The following is a 23507-nucleotide window of genomic DNA, read 5'->3' as shown; positions in this document are numbered from 1 at the left end:
AGGAGAGGAAATGTTGAAGTTGCTTTCAGGGATCAGAGTCGTCTTTGAGACAAGTTTAACGTTTCTCCTCCACCTCCTCTGCAGACCGTGAACGCCATCCTGATCGTGATCATGGTCCCGATCTTCGACGCTGTGCTGTATCCTCTCATTGCAAAATGTGGCTTAAATTTCACGTAGGTGATGGGTGGGTTGGGTTGGGTGAGGCTCCCTTGGTCCCAGGGCTTTGCAGATGGGCTGTGCTCAGCCTGCAGCCCCTCCCGCAACCTCACCTAGAGGATAGGGTTTTGAATAACGAAGAAAACAAATGTGTGTGTGCTGATGTTTCTGAAAATGTTCTTTACAATAAAAATGCTGTGAGTGACAGCCTGAAAAGGCCTTTAATCAGGCTTTCTTCTCTACGCAGATAATAGGAATGGTCATCATAATCTGGAGTAGCACCTGAACTATAGTTTGTAGAAATTAATGTAAATATACAGGCCAGGCGCAGTGGCTCACGCCTGTGATTCCAGCACTTTGGGAGGCCAAGGCAGGCAGACCACTTGAGGTCAGGAGTTCGAGACCTGCCTGGCCAACATGGCAAATCCCCGTCTCTACTAAAAATACAAAAAATTAGCCTGGTGTGGTGGCACGCACCTGTAATCCCAGCTACTCTGGAGGCTGAGGCATGAGAATCACTTGAACCCGGGAGGCAGAGGTTGCAGTGAGCTGAGATCGCACCACTGCACTCCAGCCGGGGTGACAGAAAGAGACTCTGTCTCAAAAAAAAAAAAAAAAAAAAAAAAAAGTAAACATGCAAACAAGAAGATATATTCCATTTATCCTCCTTGAATCCTCATGAATCCATGACCAAGAAGCGGGGGGCACTTTTAAGCCCATGTTTTTGGAGGGAATTTAGTTTTGTTGGGGGATGGTGGGGGTGGGGTTTAGCTTAGCTCATCAATGTGAGACTGGTTGAGAGTCACTCTTCTCTTGCCCCATCAGCTCCTTGAAGAAGATGACAGTTGGCATGTTCCTGGCGTCCTTGGCCTTTGTGGTGGCTGCCATCGTGCAGGTGGAAATCGATGTGAGTTGTCCCCTGGTTCTCCCATGTCCTTTCCTGGTGAATTTAGCTGGAGCGTTCAGAATCTTCTTTCTTCAGGATGAAGGAGATTAGGGGAGGCCAAGGTCTTTCTCTGTAAACTGAGCCCTGGAGCTGTGGGCAGTGGGGGGCACCATAGGTGTGAGGATAAAGTGGATGGGCTTCAGCAGGGGAAAAAAGCTTACATAAGTAACTTGCATTTATAATACAGTTTTTATAATGGAAAAGAAGTTTATGGAACAGGTTCCTTCACAATCTAAATTCCCAGGGGATCTGGTTAAAAGAAGTTCATCATTCACAAACAAGCATCACTTCAAATGTGTGTAAATGGTCTTTTTGATGTGAGAATGCATTTTGAATTCTAGTGTTTCTAAAATGATTGGTTTGTAAGTTGATCCACACATCTGTTGGCCTCACAGTGGGCTAAACTAGACTCCTGAGGCTGGTAGTCTGAGATCACCTCCTGGAAGCAGGGCTATGTGGTAGGTAAGACCCTCCTGCCTCTCCCGGCCATCCCCCACTACTTCCTCCCTCTCTTTGCCTCTCTCTCTCTTTCTCTCATTCCTTCTATCCCCCTCTCTCTCTCTTTTAATATCTTTATTTATTTATATTTTTAAGTGAAAGCAAGTTTACTAAGAAAGTAGAGGAATAAAGAGTGGCTACTCCATAGGCAGAGCAGCTCTTTTAATATCTTTAAATTAAAAAAATAATAATTGTGGTAAATATATATATAACATAACATTTACCATATTCTTTTTTTTGTTTGTTTTTTGAAACAGGGTTTCACTCTGTCACCTAGGGTGCTGGAGTGCGGTGGTGCAATCATGCTCAGTGTAGCCACAACCTCCTGGGCTCACACGATCCTCCCACCTCAGCCTCCTGAGTAGCTAGGACTGTAGGCATGCACCACCACACTCGACTAATGTATTACACGTTTTTTGTAGAGACAGGGCCCCCTTATGTTGCTCAGGCTGGTAAACAATCCTCCCACCTCAGCCTCCCGAAGTCCTGGGGTTACAGGCATGAGCCCCCATGCCCGGTCATGTATTAACCATTTTTAAGTGTACAGTTCAGTAGCGTTAAGTACATTTCTATTGTTGTGCAGTCAACCTCCAGAACTCTTCATCTTACAAAACTGAAATTCTGTACCCATTAAACAACTCCCATTTCCCACTCCCCTAGCCCCACCAACCCCCATTCTACTTTCTGACTCTATGAATCTGACGACTCTAGCACCTCCTATGAGTGGCATTAGATGGTATTTGTCGTTTTGTGACTGGCTAATTTCACTTAGCGTATTGTCTTCAAGGTTCCTCCTGTTGTAGGCTGTGTCAGAATTTCCTTCCTTTGTAAACTGAATACTAATCCCATTGTGTGTATACACCACATTGTTCATCCATTCACCTTCGACAGGCACTTGGGTTGCCTGCATCTTTTGGCTATTGCGAACAGTGCCGCCATGAACTTGGCTGTACTCAATGCTCCTCTTGGACATAGCCAGCTTTGTGGAAGATAAATTGTGGGCTAAGGTGGACATGGATTGCTTCAGTGACACTGGGCTTTGAAAGAGGGCATTGTAGAAAAAACACAAAAACTCTGAACAAAGGTACGGAGGCAGGAGGGCATCAGACATTTGTGAGATGTGTACACTGCTGCATCTAGGGCTGGGGACGGGGCTTCCAGACTTACAGGAGAACACTGGAGTCGGGTGACGGTAGATCTCAGGTGTCACGACAAGAAGGATATTCGTTTAGGTTATAGTGACTCAGAGCCCTCAGATATTCGGCTTTGTATCCTGGCATCCTTTGGCCTGGAAGTGGCTAGATAAGACTAAGGGCAGCATCTTTCTGATTCGTTCGTGTATTAGTCCATTCTCACGCCGCTGATAAAGACATACCCAAAACAGGGTAATTTACAAAGAAAAAGAGGTTTAATGGACTCACAGTTCCACGTGGCTGGGGAAGCCTCACAATCAGGGCAGAAGGTGAAAGCCACATCTTACATGACGGCAGGCAAGAGAGAATGAGAGCGAAGCAAAAGGGGTTTCCCCTTATAAAACCATCAGATCTCGTGAGTCTTACTCACTACCACAAAGAACAGTATGGGGAAACCGCCCCCATGATTCAGTTATCTCCCACTGGGTCCCTCCCACAACACCTGGGAATTATGGGATCTACCATTCAGGATGAGATTTGGGTGGGGCACAGCCAAACCATATCACTTCAATATTCTGTACAAAAGTCATTTCTGTGGGTGCCATGGGGTCTGTGATTGGCAGCTTAGTGGGAGACACCTGGCGTGTCTCAGCACAGCTTTTCACAGCTGGGGTAAAGTGCCCCCATGCCAGGGTTAAGATGATTTTCCATGTTGTATTGAAGAGCTCATTGCCAATTTTCTTTTATTTTGCTCAGAAAACTCTTCCAGTCTTCCCCAAAGGAAACGAAATCCAAATCAAAGTTTTGAATATAGGAAACAATACCATGACTATATCTCTTCCTGGAGAGATGGTGACACTTGACCAATTGTCTCAAGTAAGTAAAAGGAAATACTGCTTTCTTTTTCATCTTCTGACCCCAGTTATAATAGGATTTAGAGAAGCTGTTTTTCTTGGTCCTTGTATAAATGCCAAGGCCAGCCCGGAAGTGAACTAAGGATCTTGATTTCATGTTGGCTGTACTCTAAACCAGTGTGTTCCACACTATGTTGTGTGTTGTGTATGCAGATCGCCCAGGGAGCTAGTTAAAGTGCAGATTTTTTTTTTTTTTTTTAAGGTGGAGTCTTGCTTTGTCACCCAGGCTGGAGTGCAGTGGTGTGATCTCAGCTCACTGCAACCTCTGCCCCCAGGGTTCAAGCGATTCTCCTGCCTCAGCCTCCCAAGTAGCTGGGATTACAGGTGCGTGCCACCACACCTGGCTAATTTGTGTATTTTTAGTAGAGATGGGAATTTGCCATGTTGGCCAGGCTGGTCTTGAACTCCTGACCTCAGGTGATCTGCCTGCCTCAGCCTTCCAAAGTGTTAGGATTACAGGTGTGAGCCACCATACCTGGTCAAAATGCAGATTCTTGATCAGCAGGCCTGAAATGCTGCATTTAACTAGCTCTCAGGAATGCTGCTGCTGCTGGAGCCTGGAACCACCAGATCAAGGATCTAAACTGGGGGTGATTTTGATGTTAGGGGATATTTGCCCATCTCTGGAGACATTTTTTGTTGTAGCAACTGGGAGTATGCTGCTGGCATCTCATGTAGAAGCCAGGGATGCTGACATGCAGCCCTCCATAACAAAGATTACCTGACCCAGATGTTCACACTGCCAAGGATGGAAAACCCTGCTCTAGATCACCCTTGATCTGGATTCGTGGTACTCAACCTCCAGCCCATATTGGAATCACCTGGAGAGCTTTGAAAATTTTGATACACAGGTCCCAGCCCCAAAGATCTTTTTTTTTTTTTTTTTTTTAATACAGAGCCTCACTCTGTAGCCCAGGCTGGAGTGTAGTGGCACTACCTTGGCTCACTGTAACCTCTGCCTCCTGGGTTTAAGCAGTTCTCATGCCTTAGCCACCTAAGTAGCTGGGATTACAGGCACAAACCACCACGCCCAACTAATTTTTGTATTTTTAATAGAGACAGGGTTTTGCCCTGTTGGTCAGGCTGGTCTCAAACTCCTGCCCTCAAGAGATTGGCCTGCCTGAGCCTCCCAAAGTGCTGGGATTACAGGCATGAGCCACCACGCCCAGCCCTAGCCCCAGAGGTGTTGAGATTTAGCCAGTCTCGTTCCTGTTTAGCCATGGTTGAGCACCGCAACCTTAGACCTTGCCAAACTAATAATCTTGAAGGTAAAAACAAAAAGCCCGATTCCTAATGCTTGGAGCAGCCCAGTATTGATTTTCCCCAGGGCTGTTGCTTTTGCCCTGATGCTGTTCTTTGCCTAACAGTAGAAATTAGTCTCATAGTATTTATTTTTATAAAAACAAAATAAAAATAAGATTCTTGGCGAAAAAGTGTTGTTCCTGTGGTGGTACTAAAAACCTCAAGACAGAGTCTGTAAGAGTGGGTGGGAAGCTGAGGCAAATAAATGCCAACTCCCCACAGGCATTTTTTGGTATCTGTGAACATGAACTTGGAAATGTGGAATGTCAGATAACTGCTGTTCCAGTGTTCAGTTGCATAGTGCTGAGACTGTGTGATATTAACTATGCCTCTTTCCCTTCCTCTATAGACAAATGCATATATGACTTTTGATGTAAACAAACTGACAAGTATAAATATTTCTTCTCCTGGATCACCAGTCACTGCCGTAACTGACGACTTCAAGCAGGGCCAGCGCCACACACTTCTAGTGTGGGCCCCCAATCACTACCAGGTGGTAAGTGCGTGAACACTTACAGTTCACTCTTTGCTGTTTGTGATACTGGAGGCCCAACTTTTTATGGTGTGACTTTGTTTTACTCCCATATAGTATTATATTCGATCATCCTCAATTTCTTCCTTCTTCTGGAACACAAGACTTCAAAAACACCAGTCAGACTTCCAATGAAAGTATGACTGGTGGATAGGAAAAGTTAACATTCATTGAAATTTCTAAAAAGACAACTTCTGGACATTGTATGGGGTCTGTGCACGGATGTGCGTGTGTGCACAGAAGTCACAAAGGGTACATACGTGAATTCTCAGGGACTTTTTCAGAGAGTTTAAAATATATAATTAATTGCACTGAATTTAAAAATTTGCACTAAATAGTCAGAAAATTAGAGCAGTCTCTGAAAAAGTATAATAAGCCTACCAGGTAAAAGCAATAAAATACTATACATGCAAAATATTTGATGAGAAAATACAGAGATCTAAATATGTCATTCGCTCATAAAAAGCTGTGAAACCTAGCCTGGACAACATAGTGAGACCCCTGTCTCTACAAAAATGTTAAACGTTTGAGTGTGGTGGTGCATGCCTGTCGTCCCAGCTACTTAGGACTGCTTGAGCCCAGGAGGTAGAGGCTGCAGTGAGCCATGTTCATGCCAGTGTGCTCCAGCCTGGGTGACAGAGCAAGACCCTGTCTCAAAAAAAGAAAAAAAGGCAGCAGCTATGAAGTTGAGCTACATGAAAGGGTTGTGGACATTCTGTAAAGTACATTTAAGTGAGCTTCTATGGAACTGCAACATGGAATTAAGACTCTTGGTCATTTGCTTAATTAGGGAGCTGCTGAGTGGCTTGTTCTAAAGTTTTGGAGAGTAGTGTTCTGTGGAAGCCCAGCAACCAACGATCAAAAATTGTAGAGGCTCATGTTAGCTTTAAAGAAAATCAAAACTGAAGAAACAGAGCCCTTCTTCCTTCTTCCTTCCTTTCTTTTCTCCTTCTCTTTTCTCCTTCCTTCCCTTCCTTCCCTCTCTTCCTTCCTCCCTTCCTTCCTTCCTCCCTTCCTTCCTTCCTTCCTTCCTTCCTTCCTTCCCTCCCTCCCTCCCTCCCTCCCTCCCTTCCTTCCTTCCTTCCTTCCTTCCTTCCATTTTTTTTGTTCTTTCTCTTTCTTCCTTTCTTTCTTTCACTTTCAACAGGATCTCACTATGCTGCCTAGGCTGGTCTCAAACTCTTGGCCTCAAGAGATCCTTCCAAAGCTCTGGGATTTCAGGCATGAAGCACCATTCCTGGCCCAGAAACCCTCTTTTTTTTTTTTTTTTTTTTTGGAGACAGGATCTCCACCTGTTGCCCCATCTGGAGTGCAGTGGCATGATCACAGCTCACTGCAGACTTGACCTCCCAGACTCAAGATTCATTGTCAACAAATGATTCTCCCTCCCACCTCATCTTTCTGAGTAGCTAGAACTACAAGTGTGCATCGCCACACCTGGCTAATTTCTAATAGAGACAAGGTCTCGCTGTGTCTCCCAGGCTGGTCTCAAACTCCTAAGCTCAAGTGATCCTCCTGCCTTAGCCTCCCAAAGTGCTGGGATTACAGGCGTGAGCTACTGCGCCCAGCCTCCGGAGCCCTTCTAATGTAACCATGTCCTTAGCTCCTAGGATAAGTGTCAATACCACCTTCTCAAAGACTGAAATGTTCATCTAAACTCATTCTAACGAATATTATTTTGAAAATATTTTTATATTACTGTTTTCTCCCTCAGATAAAGGATGATCTTAACCAGAAGCCAAAAAAAGGAGAAAATGGAATCAGGTATGTATATTTCTTTAAAATTTAAGTTTTATCAGCTTCTTATGGAAGTAATGCATACCCATAGTAAAGTCCAAATGTAACAAGGATATGAAATGAGATGATAGGGTTTGTCCCAACAATGTAAGGCTGGCTCAATATTCCAAAAAAAAAAAAAAAAACCAATCCATGTAACCCACCATCTTAACAAACTAAAGAGGAAAATGTACATCATCTTATCAATTGATTAAAAAAAAAAGCATTTGATAAAATTCAGCATCCATTCATGACAAAAACTCTCAGCAAACTGGGAATAGAAGGGAACTTCCTTACCTTGAAAAAGGACATCAAAAACTCGAGCTAATATTATACTTCATGGTGAAAATCTAAAAGCTCTCCACTAAGATCAGGAACAAGGTAAGAGTTTTCCACCCTCCCCACTTCTATTAAACATCCGCTGGTTGCAAGAGCAAAGATACAAGAAAAAGAAGTAAAAGCATATAGATTAGAAAGGAAGAAATAAAAATATTTCCAATTGGCCGGGTGTGGTGGCTCACGCCTGTAATCCCAGCACTTTGGGAGGCTGAGGCAGGTGGATCTCTTGAGCCTAGGAGTTCGAGACCAGCCTGGACAATATGGCGAAACCCCATCTGTAACAAAAATTAAAAAAAATTAGCTGAGTGTGGTGGCACACACCTGTAATTCCAGCTACTCAGGAGGCTGAGGCAGGAGAATTGCTTGGGCCTGGGAGATGGAGCTTGCAGTGAGCTGAGATTGTGCTGCTGCACTCCAGCCTGGCTGACAGAACGAGACTCTGTCTCGAAAAAAATAAAAATAAAAATAAAAAATTTGCTGAGTATGGTGGTGTGTGCCTGTAATCCCAGCCATTCAGGAGTCTGAGGGGGGAGGATCACCTGAACTTGGGGAGGTTGAGGCTGCAGTGAACCATGATCCTGCCACTGCACTCCAGCCTGGGTGACAGAATGAGACCTTGTCTCAAAATAAATCAATATACATAAATAAATAAATAAAATTTCTACTTATAGATGACAATTGTCTATACAGAAAGTCCCCAGGACTCTACCAAAAGAAGCTCCTAGAGTCAGTAAGTGAATTTAGAAAAGTCACGGGACACAGGACAAAAACAAAATCCACCACAGTTCAGTGTACTAGCAATGAAGAGTTGGAATCTGAAATTTTACAACCATTTTGTGTGTACTATCTCCACCCACAATATATGAAATACTTAGATATAAATCTAACAAAACATGCAGGATTTGAGTGGTAAAAGCTACAAAATTGCTTGTGAAAGAAATCAGTGAAAAGCTAAATAAATGGAGAGACAGCTGTGTTCACTGATTCGAAGATTTAATATAGGAAAGATGTCACTTCTCCCCAAGTTGACCTATAGGTTTATTGCCATTCCTATCAAAATCATAACATTATTTGTATGGGTATAAAAAAGCTGCTTCTAAAATGTATATGGAAAGGCAAAGGAATTAGAATAGCTCAAATAATTTTGAAAAAGAATTAGGTTGGAAGAGTCTTACTACCACTAGTTTTAAAACTTACTGTAAAGTTACAGCGATCAAGACAAAATGGTTTTGGCAAAGAAAAAGACACATAGATGAATGAATAATCCCGACCCAAGCAACTGATTTTTGTCAAAGGTGCAAAGACAGTTCAATGGATTAAGGGAAGTATTTTGAACAATCAGTGTTGAAACATTTGAACATTCATATGTAAAAAATGAACTTGACCTAAACCTCAGAGCTTATACACAATTCATATATAAAAATTATACTAAATTCTTATACATCTTATGTGAAAACTCAAAATTGATTATAGATCTACAAGTAAAATATAAAACTATAAAATTTATATAAGAAACATAATCTCTTGTGACCTTGGGTTCTTAGCTATGACACCAAAAACACGATCTATAGAAGAAAAACTTGATAGAGTTCACCAAAACTAAAAATGTTGGTTCTGTCAATGTCACTTTTTTTTTTTTTTTTTTTTTTTTTTTTTTTTTTTTTGCGACAGGGTCTTGCTCTCCTGCCCAGGCTAGAATGCAGTGGTGCAATCACAGCTCAGTGCAGCCTCATCCTCCTGGGCTCAAGTGATCCTTCTGCCTCAGCCTCCCAAGTAGCTGGGACTACAGGTGCACACCACCACACCCAGCTAATTTTTACTTTTAGTAGAGGTGGGGTCTCACTATGTTGCCCATGCTGGTCTCAAACTCCTGAGCTCAAGCAATCCTCCCATCCCAGCCTCCCAAAATGCTGGGATTACAGGCATGAGCCACTGTGCTGGGCCTACACTAAGATATGAGTACAGATTTGAATACATGCACCCAGCCATTATCAGTCTGAAGAGAATAAAAAGATTCGCTACGAACTGGGAGAAAATATTTAGAAATCATGTATTTGACAAAGAACTTGTATCCGAAATAAGTTAAGTACTCTAAAAGCTCCATGTAAAGAGAATTACACAGTGTGCAACTTTTTGAGGCTGGTTTCTTCCACAGCAAATTCATATAATCTTAATTTAAATTTAATTTTAAATAACCCAATTAAAAACACAAAAGATTTGAGCAGATATGTCACCAAAGGAGATACACATGACAAATAAGCACATGAACAACAGCATTGGTCTTATTAAGGGAAATATAAAGGAAGACCACAGTGAGTTATCACAACACACCTATCGGGTGGCTGTAATCATTGTTTTAACCCTGACAGTACCAAGTGCTGGTGAGGATGCGGGGCACCCAGAACTCCCTTGCATTGCTGGTGGGAGGACAAGATGCTGTAGCCCCTCTGAAAAACAGTTTGGCAGTTTCTTATACAGGTAAACACTCACCATGTGATCCAGCCATCCCACTCCTAGATATTTACCCTAGAGAACTGGAAACTTGTGTTCACATAAAAGCCCGCACATGAATGTTTACAGAAGCTCTGTTTATAATCACCAAAGATTGCAGATCACCCAAACGTCCTTCAACGGGAGATGCATAAACATCCACCACTCAGCAAAAAAGGGGACAGACTGAATACAGTGATATGAGTGCATTTCAAATGCACTGTGCTGTGGAAGAAGCCAGCCTCAAAAAATGACACACTTTTCTTTCTTAAACATTGAGGGTGTGGGGAGGGGCTGGTCCTGCCCTGGGCTAGAGTTCCTTTTCTCACACCTGTGATTGGAGATGTGGAGAAGGGGAAGGGAGGGACAGCTCACTGGTTCCTTTTGCAGTAGTAGCTCTGTGGTTAAAAATGGAAATTGTTCTCTTGCCCAGTCCCACTCGCCCCCCAAAAGTGGCATTGACAGAACAATTGTATAATTCCATTTACTTGACATTTGCAGAAAGCCAAAAACTCCAGGGACACAGAACACGTTAGTGACTGGCTTGAGTTAGGAGTGGAGGAAAGGTTTGACTATGGGGTAGCACAATTTTGGGGTCCACATATTCTGATTGTGACAGTATTTATAAATCAAGATAATGTTAAAATTTATATAGCACCGTACACCCCAAAAGTCAATTTACTATAAATAAATCTTTAATAAGAATAAACTGGGGGGAATGAGAGTAGTTCTCCTGTTCACCTCAACGTTCAACCCCAGTCTCCAGTCCCCTGTAGGCACAACTTTGATAATTTCTGATTTTAGCTTTTACGAGTTAGCACTAAAACACAAAATAATAGAGACTTAAGTATACTTTGGGACAATGTCTATTGACTTACTAATATAGGCTGGGCATGGTGGCTCATGCCTGTAATCCCAGAACTTTGGGAGGCTGAGGTGGATGGATCACCTGAGGTTAGGAGTTCAAGACCAGCCTTGTCAACATGGTAAAACACTGTCTCTACTAAAAATACAAAAATTAGTCAGGCATGGTGCATGTGCCTGTAATCCCAGCTACTCGGGAGGCTGAGGTAGAAGAAATGCTTGAACCCGGGAGGCGGAGACTGCAGTGAGCCAAGATTTTGCCACTGCACTCCAGCCTGGACAACAGAGCAAGACCCTGTCTCAAAAAAACAAAACAAAACAAAACAAAAAAACAACTTACTAATACAAATGGTGGTGAAATGAACTTTTACTTTTCATCTCACCTCCTGTTTGCTTCACATTGTTAATATTTATTAGATTTATGTTTCTGTTTTCCCTGTGCTAGGCTGAGTCTAAATAATAGATCCATAAACAGGATTTACAATATGACCCTATAAATAATATTTACAACATAATAAAGTGTGATCAGTCTGCACGAGAAAATGTTACTTTATATCCTTGAAAATGTATCCGTCCACTGAAAATGTCTTGACTGTCCAGAGGCATTGGAATCTCCTATTACATTGATGAATTGTTCAGCAGTGCCCCTCTTGGTTGCTTTCATTTCATCAAGCCTTTCTTGCACAGCTTCACCTTTTCTTCCCTGTAACCCAGTTGGCCTCTTGTTAACAAAAACATAAGCCTTTACCCAGTCTCCAAGGTTACCAGCTTCCTAATTATACTATTATCCTGGGAATCCACTTTTCCTCCTGAAAAACCAACTCTTCAGCACATTCTTTGAGCTAATGGGAGCACTGGCTCTGTTGTCCTGCTGAACCACTATCCTGGTAGAATTTTTCACTGTGTGCCAGGCTAATGCCTTTCTTTCTTGGATTTCATGTCATCTTTCTCAGCCTTCTTTCTACTTTTGTGGCAGTGTATGGCCAAATATATTATCAAGAGAAATATGAGATCAATTCCAAGTCACTGCTTGCCTGAAAATGCCTTTTTGTGTTCTCACACTTGGTTCATTGGCTGGACACCATTTTCTTCCATAACTTTGGAGTCTTGACTAAAAGATTTAAAAAAAAAAAAAAAAAAAAAAACACCTGCCAATCTTTGTGGTTGATTTCCTTTTCTTCTCATCAAGCTTTCGGCGTCTTCTTTCTCTTTGGTGTTCCCAAATTTCTCTGCAGTGTAACTAAACGCGGCTATAATTGTATATAATTGTATTCATCTTGCCAGCACAGTGACTTTGGGGTCCTGAGGTTCTACTTTCTTTCACATAACCGAAACAATGAAATTTACAGAAGAAAACCAAAACCACAAGTGACCAAAAAAAGGAAAAAGAACTTGGGCTTCATAAAAATGGAAAACCTTTGTGCTGCAAATGATGTGATCAAGAATTGAAAGGACAACCCACAGAATGGGAGAAAATATTTACAAATCATATATCTGAGAAGGGACTCATATCCAGAATATATAAAGAACTCTCACAACTCAGTACTAAAAAGACAACCCAAGTTTTAAAATGGGTACAGTATTTAAATAGATATTTCTTCAAAGAAGATACCCAAACAGTCAATAAGCATATGAATATATGCTCAAAGTTGTTAGTTTTTAGGGAAATTTAAATGAAAACCACAGTGAGATACCACTGCATACCTTCTAGGTTCTAATAAAAAAGATAGGCAATAGGCCAGGCGCGGTGGCTCACGCCTGTATTCCCAGCACTTTGGGAGGCCAAGGTGGTCAGATCACCTGAAGCCAGGAGTTCGAGACCAGCCTAGCCAACATGGTGAAACCCCATCTCTACTAGAAATACAAAAATTAGCTGGGCGTGGTAGCAGGTGCCTGTAATCCCAGCTACTTGGGAAGCTGAGGCAGGAGAATCGCTTGAACCTGGGAGGTGGAGGTTACAGTGAGTCGAGACTGTGCCATGGCTCTCCAGCCTGGGCAACAAGAGTGAAACTCCATCTTAAAATTAAAAAAAGGTAGACAATAACAAGTATTGTTAAGGATGCGGGTAAACTGGACCTCTTAGCTGGGCATGGTGGCTCATGCCTATAAACCCAGCACTTTGGGAGGCCGAGGTGGGCTGATTGCTTGAACCCAGGAGTTCAAGACCAGCCTGAGCAAAATGGCAAAACCCTGTCCCTACAAAAAAATACAAAAATTAGCCAGGCGTGGTGGTGTGTCCCAGCTACTCAAGAAGCTGAGGTGGGTGGATCACCTGAGCCCCGAGAGGTCGAGGCTGCAATGAGCCATGTTGATGTCACTACACTGCAGCCTGGTGACAAAGTGAGACTCCGTCTTCAAACAAACAAATAAATAAAAATTAGAACCTTATTCACTGCTGGTGGAAATCTAAAATGGTACAGCCACTTTGAAAAGCAGTTCTTTGAAATGTTAATCATAGAGTTTTACTATATAACTCAGCAGTTTCACTCTTAGGTATATAACCATGTTGACCAAAATTAAGGGTGTCGAGGCAGAAATAATTTGATTTATTGGAAGCCAAATGTGAGGATCAGCCTGGGAAGAGATATCAGCAAAGTAGGGCATGTCCTGGAGTCTGCTGCAAGTTGGAAGGCTCTTATAAGAAAGTTTAGGAAGACTGGGTGTGGTGGCTCATGCCTGTAATCCCAGCACTTTGGGAGGTGGAGGCAGGAGAATCACTTGAGGCCAGGAGTTCAAGACCAACCTGGGCAATAAAGCAAAACTCCCTCTCTATAAAAATAACAATTTAAAAATTAGCCAGGCATGTGGCGCACTCCTGCAGTCCTAGCTACTTAGGAGGCTGAGATGAGAGGATTGTTTGAGCCCAGGAGTTCAAGGCTGCAGTGAGCCATGATCACACCACTGCACTCCAGCCTGGGTGACAGAGTGAGGCCCTATCTTTTATTTAAAAAAAAAAAAAAAGGTAAGTTTAGAAGAGAGGGGGACTCCTCATATTAGAGCTTTCCATTTTCTTTCTTTCTCTCTTTCTCTCGTTCTCTTTCTCTCTCTCTTTCTTTCTTTCTTTTTTTTGAGATAGAGTTTCGCTCTTGTTGCCCAGGCCAGAGTGCAGTGGCACGATCTCGGCTCACCGCGAACTCCGCCTCCTGGGTTCAAGCGATTCTCCTGCCTCAGCCTCCCGAGTAGCTGAGATTACAGGCATGCACCACTGCGCCCAGCTAATTTTGTATTTTTAGTAGAAATGAGGGTTCTCCATGTTGGTCAGGCTGGTCTTGAACTCCCGACCTCAGATGATCTGCCCACCTTGGCCTCCCAAAGTGCTGGGATTACAGGCGTGAGCCACCATGCCCCGCCCGAGCTTTCCACTTTTATTGGAGTTTATAATACAGAGGTTATGATCACTGACTACAGATGACAACATATGGGCTAAAATGTTTTAGCACAAGACAGTCAGTAAAACGTCACGATTCAGAAGCAAATCCGCGTCCTTTTCAGTGTTCGTGGGCTATGTATTAATCAGTATATCAGCACAGTAAGATTGGAGGGAGTCACGATAAGACTCTCTACTGAGGGACAGGATGTAAGCCATGCATTGTGAGACCTTCCCCAGGTGGTTAATTTGGAAGCCTGCCAAATGTGACATGTGAGGTGTCACCCAGAAGAGATGAAAACATGTCCACACAAAAACTTGTGCATGAATGTTCATTGCAGCATTATACACAGTAGAGAAAACATACAAACAAATGCAATGCCCAAAAGCTGGCAAAAGGTGGTATATCCATATGATGGAATGTTAGTCATAAAAAGGAATGAAGTGGCCGGGTGTGATGGCTCACGCCTGTAATCACAACACTTTTTGGGAGGCCGAGGTGGGTGGATCACAAGTTCAGGAGATTGAGACCATCTGGCTAAGACGGTGAAACCCTATCTCTACTAAAAATACAAAAAATTAGCCAGGCGTGGTGGTATGTGCCTGTAGGCCCAGCTACTTAGGAGGCTGAGGCAGGAGAATCGCTTGAACCCAGGAGGCGGAGCTTGCAGTGAGCCGAGATCGCACCACTGCTCTCCAGCCTGGGCAACAGAGAGAGACTCCGTCTCAAAAAAAAAAACAAAACAAAAAACAAAAAGGAACGGAGTACGGATACGTGCCGCAATATGAACGCATGGGAAAGACAGTATGCTGAGAGGGAGAAGCTGGTCACAGAGACCTGCATGGAATGATTCCATTGAAATGAAGTGGCGGGCAGAGCCAAAGAGACAGAAAGCAGATGAGTGGCTGCCAGGGGCCCGGGGAGGAAAGAATGGGAGTGTGTAGACATGTTTAAATGTGCAAATCCTTACCATTGTGTCGCAGTTGCCTCCGGTATTCAGGGCAGCCAACATTGCACAAGTTTGTAGCTTAGGAGCCACAGGGCATACCCACGCAGCCTGGGTGTGTGTGGGCGGCACCGTCTAGGTGTGGGTGAGTGCCCGCTGTGAGGTTCCCATCACCGCAGAATCGCCTCCTGACGCATTTCTCAGACCCCATCCCCATCATTAAGTGACCTGGGACTGGGTTTTCATTTCTTATTGCACCAGCCCTAAGACACAGGCCAGGCAGCTTGGAGTCCTCAAGTCTGATGGCTGATAAGTTATAAAGCCAGGCCTCAGGCCCAGCGCTCTGCTTCCTCGTCTCATACTCTGCCCACGCGCTCTCTTGTGTATGGATGATCTTCACCTTTGGTAAAAGCAGCTCTCACAGTCTAGAGCAGTGTGAATTCTAGCTAAGGCCCATGTGAATCTATCTCAGGTTTCATTTTCTGTATTCATCACCTATCAAATGACACCGACGAGAAGGCCTCGGGACTTCAGCACCTGAGTTTAATTCATAGATATTTTCTCCCAGCACCTAGAATTTGACCAGTATTATTCGTTGCCACAAAGCTGATGAACCTTGGCCCCATATTTTGGGGATGGAGAGGTTAAATTGTTCTTTACACTGCTGAGGTGTGCACTAGTAAGACTTACTGTTCTCTGCACTGGATGATCTGCTCTCGGCCTTCACTCACGTGTTTGGTAGGAAAAGTTGACTGGTCTTGTTTTGGGCAGCACCCTCCCGGTCACTAGGGCTGTATGAGAGTTTCAGGGTCGTCTATAGCCTGGAACAGCTATGAAAGGGGTCTGTAATCAGCCATCCGTGCTGTTCACCATCCGTATGGTCCTATGAAGGCAAACAATTCACTGCTTCCGTATGAAGTATAGCCTCATGGGACTTTGTAGAGATAGGAAGCGTTGGACCTGGAAGCCGGTCTTAATGGGTATTCCATTCAAAGCTGGATTCCAGCAGGATGCTGACCACTGTCAGTCCAGGATCACACAGGCCTCCACCCTCTGAAGGGGATTCCTTAAAGCTGTCTCTTGGCCAGGTGTAGTGACTCGTACCCATAACCCTAGTGCTTTGGGAGGCTGTGGAGGGAGGATCCCTTGAGGTCAGGAGTTTAAGACCAGCCTGGACAACACAGCCAGACCCTTGCCTCTACAAAATCAAAATAAAAATTAGCCAGGCATGGTGGCACACACCTGTAGTCCCAGCTACTCAGGAGGCTAAGGTGGGAGGATCACTTGAGGCCAAGAGTTCAAGGCTGCTTTCAACTGTGATTGTATCACTGTACTCTAGCCTGGGCAACAGAGCAAGACCTCATCTCTAAAAAAGACTAAAAAACCTGTCTCTTGTTACGGGGTTGGCCCACTTCTTCCTCTCCAATCCCAGGTGCCCTTCCCCACCTGAGGCTCCTAGAGGTAGGAAGTATGTGGGCTTTCCTCCTCAACCCCTAAAGAAGGGGGGTATCCTTTAGGAACTGGGGTCTATCTTTTAGGAACTGGGAAGCATCTTGTTTTGGTCTTTCACTACTCGAACTCTAAAGTTTTTGGCCAGGCACGGTGGTTCACACCTGCAATCCTAGCAATTTGAGAGGCTGAGGTAGGCAGATCATCTGAGGTCACGAGTTCAAGACCAGCCTGGCCAACATGGTGAAACCCTGTCTCTACTAAAAATACAAAAATGAGCTGGGCATGGTGGCACATGCCTGTAATCCCAACTACTTGGGAGGCTGAGACAGGAAAATCGCTTGAACCTGGGAGGCAGAGGTTGCAGTGAGCCGAGATTGCACCACTGCACTCCAGCATGGGCGACAGAGCGAGACACCATCTCTAAATAAATAAATAAATAAAGTTTCTGAAACAAGGAACACAAAGGCATGGCTACCTTCCTGAAGGGAAGAGGCCAGTACCTACTTCAGTCCCTGCTTAATATCCTAACATATTGAATTAGGTTAGATTTACAAAGTACGTAGAGCAGTACCTAGCACGTATAAACACTGTTAAATACATTCTTTTAGGTGTGTTCTCATGAGTGGGTGAGCAGGGATAAACCTAAGGTTCTTCACTGTCTGTCTTTACTCTCTAGAAATATTCTGAAAACATCTTAAACTCCTTCAAAATAGGGAGTATTGCCCAACTTCAGGTGCATGAACTGTGACCTAGAATATATTATTCTCTAGTTCGGTTACAAGACAGGTGGCTTTCTGTTTCAGATTTGTAAATACTTTTAACGAGCTCATCACCGTCACAATGAGTGGGAAAATTTATGCAAATGTCAGCAGCAACAATGCCAGCAACTACCAGTTTTTTCCTTCTGGCGTGTAAGTACCTAGACTGAACGCTTCACTCAAAGGTTCAATAATTTTTCTGTAAAAAATACATTGAAACTTTTAATGCCAAGAATGTTAACCAATATTATTCTTTCTTTTGATAGAAAAGGCTTCAGAATAAGTTCAACAGAGATTCCACCACAATGTCAACCTAATTTCGATACTTCCTACCTTGAATTTGGTAGTGCTTATACCTATCTAGTCCGAAGGAAGGTTGGTAACTCGTTTCATTGTATCAGAAGATCTGCTCAAACTCCATTGATACACAAACACTTAGGACATAATGATTTAACTAGAGTGATATTAGGATCTGTATTTTAAATAGGCTTAGAATTAATTCACTTGGCTAATTCTTTAACTTATTGTTGACTTAATCTTTAGAAAGAATCTAAACAGACTGACTTCCCCTGGTGAATAATTTATGTTAACCAATATCTGATGCCTCTTTCTAGACTATTAACATGGACTTAAGGAACTCATAGTTCAAAAAGAAGGCAGTGTTTTAAAATGACTTCCAAACTACTCTCTTATCTGAAAGAAAAATGCTAGTGAACACATCTTCAAATCCCATCACAAGTGTAAAATGTAGTGTTGCCTTATGTTTAAAATGTGTACGTACTTGACAAATCATATGATGTAACCCTAGAAGGTCAAACTCAATTTACCTGTTCGAACAATTTTTATTTTAGAAGCTATCTCAACTTCTGCTTTTTCCTTACTGCTGCAGAATGACAGCTGCCCCGATGTGCAGTCATTTGAAGATATTTCAGCCAATACAGTTAACATGGCTCTGCAAATCCCGCAGTATTTTCTTCTCACCTGTGGCGAAGTGGTCTTCTCTGTCACAGGACTGGAATTCTCATATTCTCAGGTTTCTTGTTCGTTGTGTTTACCACCCATCTGCTATACCCCTGCCTGCAGAAAATGCTGATGGGACTTAATTTAAATCTGGGATAACTATGTTTTTTAAAAGTCTAGAAAGCATTATGGTATCTTCCGTAGAGCAAGGTCTCTGAGATCAACAAGTGTTGTCCTTACTGAATAAGAATTATTACTCTCTTCAGCTTTGCGAGAGCATGTGTTCATATGTGTCTATAGATCCACAGTCATATCCTAGACATTTAGCGTCCAGTATTTATTACTGACTGCTACCAGAGTGATAAAGGTCAGCAGATTCTCCTTTCTGAAACAACCAAATGTAACCAACCATTCATAAAACAGCTCAATTACAGGTCTATGTCCTCATGATAGGTTTGGTTGAGGTCTCTTTATAGCTCCCAGTAAACACACCAAATAAGGTCTAGCTTTAAAAATAATAAAAAAAAAATTAGCTAAGTATGGTAGAGCACGCTTGTGGTCCCAGCTACTTGGGAGGCTGAGGCAGGAGGATTGCTTAAACCCAGGAGTCCGAGGCAGCAGTGAGCTGTGATCACACCACTGCACTCCAGCATGGGCAACAGAGCAAGACACTGTCTCAAAAAAAAAAAAAAAAAAAAGAAAAGAAAAAGAAAAAAAAAGTTTAAAAGAATTACTGCTTTTAAGTGTGTTAGACTAATGAGCTAGGTTTTATTGATACCCAAATTAGAGCTTAATTGTTGAACTGTGTTGTCAGAACTATAGTTATAGGCATTATAGCACACAATGCCTAGTACCATCAATTTTTATAGTAAAACAGCCAAGATGAGTCAGAAAATCACTTTCTATGATAACCTCACAGGTTAATAAAGGAGATAACTGTAATCCAGGTGACAGGTGTTTGAAGAGATATTTTGGAGATGTGGCAGGAAAGCCACAGAAGGGCAAGCTTGCAGCCCAGGGCAGCCTGCATTTGAGGGGAAGACTATGCCAGGCTGGGTGGCTTCGTTTGGAAACTCTCCTGTAGAAACAGGATCAGTTCCTCTGTAGATGTGTCCATGTAACTAAGAGGACAGCTTTGCAAGGATGTGGAGCATGAAACACAGAGATTCTTGTCTACTCACCTGTGAGTGTGTGGGTGTCTTGTTACTTAAGTGATGATCCTTTTTACGTTGAGGCCACCTGACTTTTCGTGTGCATTGTTAGGGTGCTCTGCTTCACTAAATGCCCATCAGTGAGCTGTGTTCTCCTTCTCGGAGGGTGAGACCTGGAGCGGGACTCACTTTGCTTTGCTTCCTCAGGCTCCTTCCAACATGAAGTCGGTGCTGCAGGCAGGATGGCTGCTGACGGTGGCTATTGGCAACATCATCGTGCTCATTGTGGCAGGGGCGGGCCAGTTCAGCAAACAGGTATGGCGTGGGAGAGGAGATTGCACATCCCTCTGTCTTTCCTATTCACGGCCATCACAGTGGCTCTCCCTAGCCCTGTCTGCTCTGTCTGGTCATCTGGGCTAATAGCTGGATTAAACTGCCAGACCAGCCAGGGCTGTTCCCAAATAGCCTTACGGCAAACTATCTGCTGATTCTTCTTCTTCTTTCTTCTTTCTTATTCCTTCTTCCTTCTTCTTCCTTCTTCTTCCTTCTTCTTCCTCCTCCTCCTCCTCCTTCTTCTTCTTCTTCCTTCTTTCTTCTTTCTTCTTTCTTCTTTCTTCTTTTTTCTTTCTTCTTCTTCTTCTTTTTAGACAGAGTGTTACTCTATTGCCCGGCTGGAGTGGAGTTGCGCGATCTTGGCTCACTGCAACCTCCGCCTCCCGGGTTCAAGCGATTCTCCTGCCTCAGCCTCCGAAGTAGCTGGGCCTACAGGCGTCCACCACCACACCCGGCTAATTTTTGTATTTTTAGTAGAGACAGGGTTTCACCTGGATGGCCAGGATGGTCTCGATCTCTTGACCTCGTGACCTGCCCACCTTGGCCTCCCAAAGTGCTGGGATTACAGGCGTGAGCCACTGCACCTGGCCTGCTGATTCTTCTTATTTCCACTTGTTGTTAACGCAGCTGGAAATTGATAACCAAAATAGCCGGAATGGCTTAACTTGAAGTCACCCTTATGTGTTTTACTGTCAAGGGAAACATCTCTCCTAGCTTCAGTGAATGCAGCTTAGTAGCTGCCAAGCAGACACATGTTATCCTGAAACTTTCATAACACCTGGAGTTAAAGCCATCCTAGAGATGGTTATAATTTTTCCAGCCAAAATTAAATGAGGGCTCTACTGATACTTACACTCTTTCCTTCTGAACTGTAGCGTGTCTACCTCATAAGGGAGCTGTTATCCCTTCCGTTTCATGACTTCCTGCACCAGGTCCCCGCAGCAGATGTGCTCATGCTGTGTGCTTATGAGCTCCAGGTGTTTCCAAGGGGGAACATGGTGCACTTAACTTACTAGAGTTCAGCACATTCATTTTTCCCTCATGGGCACTGCTTGCTCTTCTCTCGGTTCCCACCCTTCCAGGGTCCAGCCATATGTCTTAAGGCTTGAGCGTTTCAGACATTTTCTCTCATCTTCCCAAAGTCTGTTGTTTCTGTACCTTAGTGCTGTTCAAAACATGTTGTCTATATTAGCATCTATCTATCTTGGGCATTCAAGAAAAGCTGGCCTTACTGTGTCTGTATTGGTTGCTTACCAATTTTCCATAATTTAACTTCAAAGCACTCTCCATCTGCATGTAGCAAGAAAATGTACACACCATATATTCATCAATATGACCTGTTTTATTTTTGTTCTTTTTCCTGCTCCAACTCTGATTTCTTCACAGTGGGCTGAGTACATTCTATTTGCTGCGTTGCTTCTGGTCGTCTGTATAATTTTTGCCATCATGACTCGATTCTATACTTACATCAATCCAGCAGAGATCGAAGCTGAATTTGATGAGGATGAAAAGAAAAAGAGCCTGGAAAAGAGTAACCCATATATCATGTCGGGGGCCAACTCCCAGACACAGATGTGAAGGTCAGGAAGCAAGTGGAGGATGGACTGGACTGGCAGATGCCCTGGCCTCTGCCCCCAGGTAGCAGGACACTCCATTAGATGGCCTCTGGTGGGGAACACTTCAGAATTGGAAACTAAACCATGAATGCTATTTTCTTTTTTTTTCTTTTTTTTTTTTCTTTTGAGACAGTTTTGCTCTTGTTGCCCTGGCTGGAGTGCAATGGCACGATCTCAGCTCACTGCAACCTCCGTCTCCCAGGTTCAAGTGATTCTCCTGCCTCAGCCTCCCGAGTGGGCTGGGATTACAGGCATGCACCACCATGCCCGGCTAAGTTTGTATTTTTAGTAGAGATGGGGTTTCACTGCATTGGCCAGGCTGGTCCCGATCTCTTGACCTGGTGTTCTGCCCACCTTGGCTTGCCAAAGTGCTGGGATTACAGGCGTGAGCCACCGCACCTGGCCGTGAATGCTGTTTTCTAAGCAGCCAGCAATGAATCTAAAACTCTGGAAGAAGTCTTCTGTTTGAAAGGCTTATTTAAGCCACACATACACACACTGTCTCAGAGCACTGAGAGCCCACCCTGCATTTGTCATCTTCCCGATCACACAAATGATGTTATTTTGGACTAGCTTAATCTTGAAAGCATAACAAAGTTTCCTATTCCACATTGTTCATTTCTAACACTCATGAAAACTATTCTAAAGGAGGCAGGAGCCAAGGCTGCAAGTGAACGTGCAGGTTTGAGAATGGCTGTGATAAGGACCAGCTGGTATTAACTGATAACTTTGCCTTTGGGTTTTTGTTGTTTTGTCTTTCTAGTCCCTACCTCTATTTAAATTATGGATAACTCGAAAGACAGCTCATGTGAAGGCCAGTAATGGTTTTTTTGAAGTTTCAATGGTGTGAAATAAATTTCTGTTCTTAAGCATAAGTGCTCATGGGTCTTTGGGTAGGGTAAGAAATCTTTAACATACTATCTGATTATAAAAGGAGCACCGGTTCGTTAAAAATTCTTCCTGGTCCTGTTTTTCCCAGGGATGATTGATTGATTGATTGATTGATTGATTGATTGATAGACAAATACATAAAGGTAGGTAGGTAGATAGATGATAGATACGTAGATAGATAGACAAACAGATAAAGGTAGGTAGGTAGATAGATGATAGATAGATAGATAGATAGATAGATAGATAGATAGATAGATGTAGATAGATGATAGATAGATAGACAGACAGACATAGGTAGGTAGGTAGATGATAGATTAGATAGATAGATAGGAGAGACATATTACTAGGACCTTCCTATGTACACATTTGTGTACCACTTCCTAGTGTTTTTCTTGATACCAACATTTTCTGCTGGCGTAAAAATTCTTCTAAAACATTGTAAACACCTAATGCCTAACTTATCCTATAGATGTTTATCATTTAGCCATCCCAGGTGTCAGGTCCAGAATGTGTCTACCTTGGCACTCCTACACAAACAAGCCACAGTTCTTAGACAAACTAGTGCACAACTCTGAAGATTGAAACTGGTTCCTGGATTAGAAGGAAGAGTTCACATTTGGCCTCTAAAATGCTTGTATACAAACTCGTCATTGCACCACAGGGGCTGCACTGAAGGGAAGACTCAAAGTCCAGAGTCAACACATGTGATGATCAAACCTGAACACTTTTTCTAGCCTTGGGATCAAGTCCTAATTCCTTGACTAGGGCCCTTGAGGCTCTTTTTCCCTCGGGACACACTCCCTTTCTCTCTGTGCACCCGGATCCTGCCAGCATTGGGCTGCTGCTCCCTCCTGGAACACATCACATTCTCATTCCCAAAACAAAAGCCAAGAAAAAGAATATCCCAAGACACTTAATTCTCTACCCACCACCCCCAACCCTCCACCTGGCGAAGCCCTCTTCATTTTCACGCCATGTCCTCCAAGAGTTCTCCTGTCCTCCCTCCCTCCCATGCTAGGCTGTGGCCCTGCTCTGAGCTCCCGTAACACATCTTAACATTTTCAAGTTGCACAGACCTCAGT

General features: G+C 43.3%; 1 protein-coding gene across 1 annotated transcript in view; it reads left to right on the top strand.

Moving 5' to 3' along the window:
* Positions 1–22459, top strand: part of SLC15A1 (solute carrier family 15 member 1) — a 54542-nt gene extending 32083 nt beyond the window's left edge. The window contains exons 15-24 of the mRNA XM_038007826.2: positions 85–173; positions 982–1063; positions 3490–3609; positions 5299–5445; positions 7196–7245; positions 17520–17627; positions 17741–17849; positions 18364–18507; positions 19793–19900; positions 21305–22459. Of these exons, the coding sequence (XP_037863754.2) occupies positions 85–173; positions 982–1063; positions 3490–3609; positions 5299–5445; positions 7196–7245; positions 17520–17627; positions 17741–17849; positions 18364–18507; positions 19793–19900; positions 21305–21496 (1149 nt within the window). The 3' untranslated portion in view covers positions 21497–22459. The remainder of the gene's footprint in view (positions 1–84; positions 174–981; positions 1064–3489; positions 3610–5298; positions 5446–7195; positions 7246–17519; positions 17628–17740; positions 17850–18363; positions 18508–19792; positions 19901–21304) is intronic.
* Positions 22460–23507: the final 1048 nt, after the last annotated feature.

The sequence above is a fragment of the Chlorocebus sabaeus genome, chromosome 3, assembly GCF_047675955.1.
Source record: "Chlorocebus sabaeus isolate Y175 chromosome 3, mChlSab1.0.hap1, whole genome shotgun sequence".
NCBI lineage: Eukaryota > Metazoa > Chordata > Mammalia > Primates > Cercopithecidae > Chlorocebus > Chlorocebus sabaeus.
Note: the sequence above shows the minus strand (reverse complement) of the source record. Positions and strands in the feature narration are given on the sequence as shown.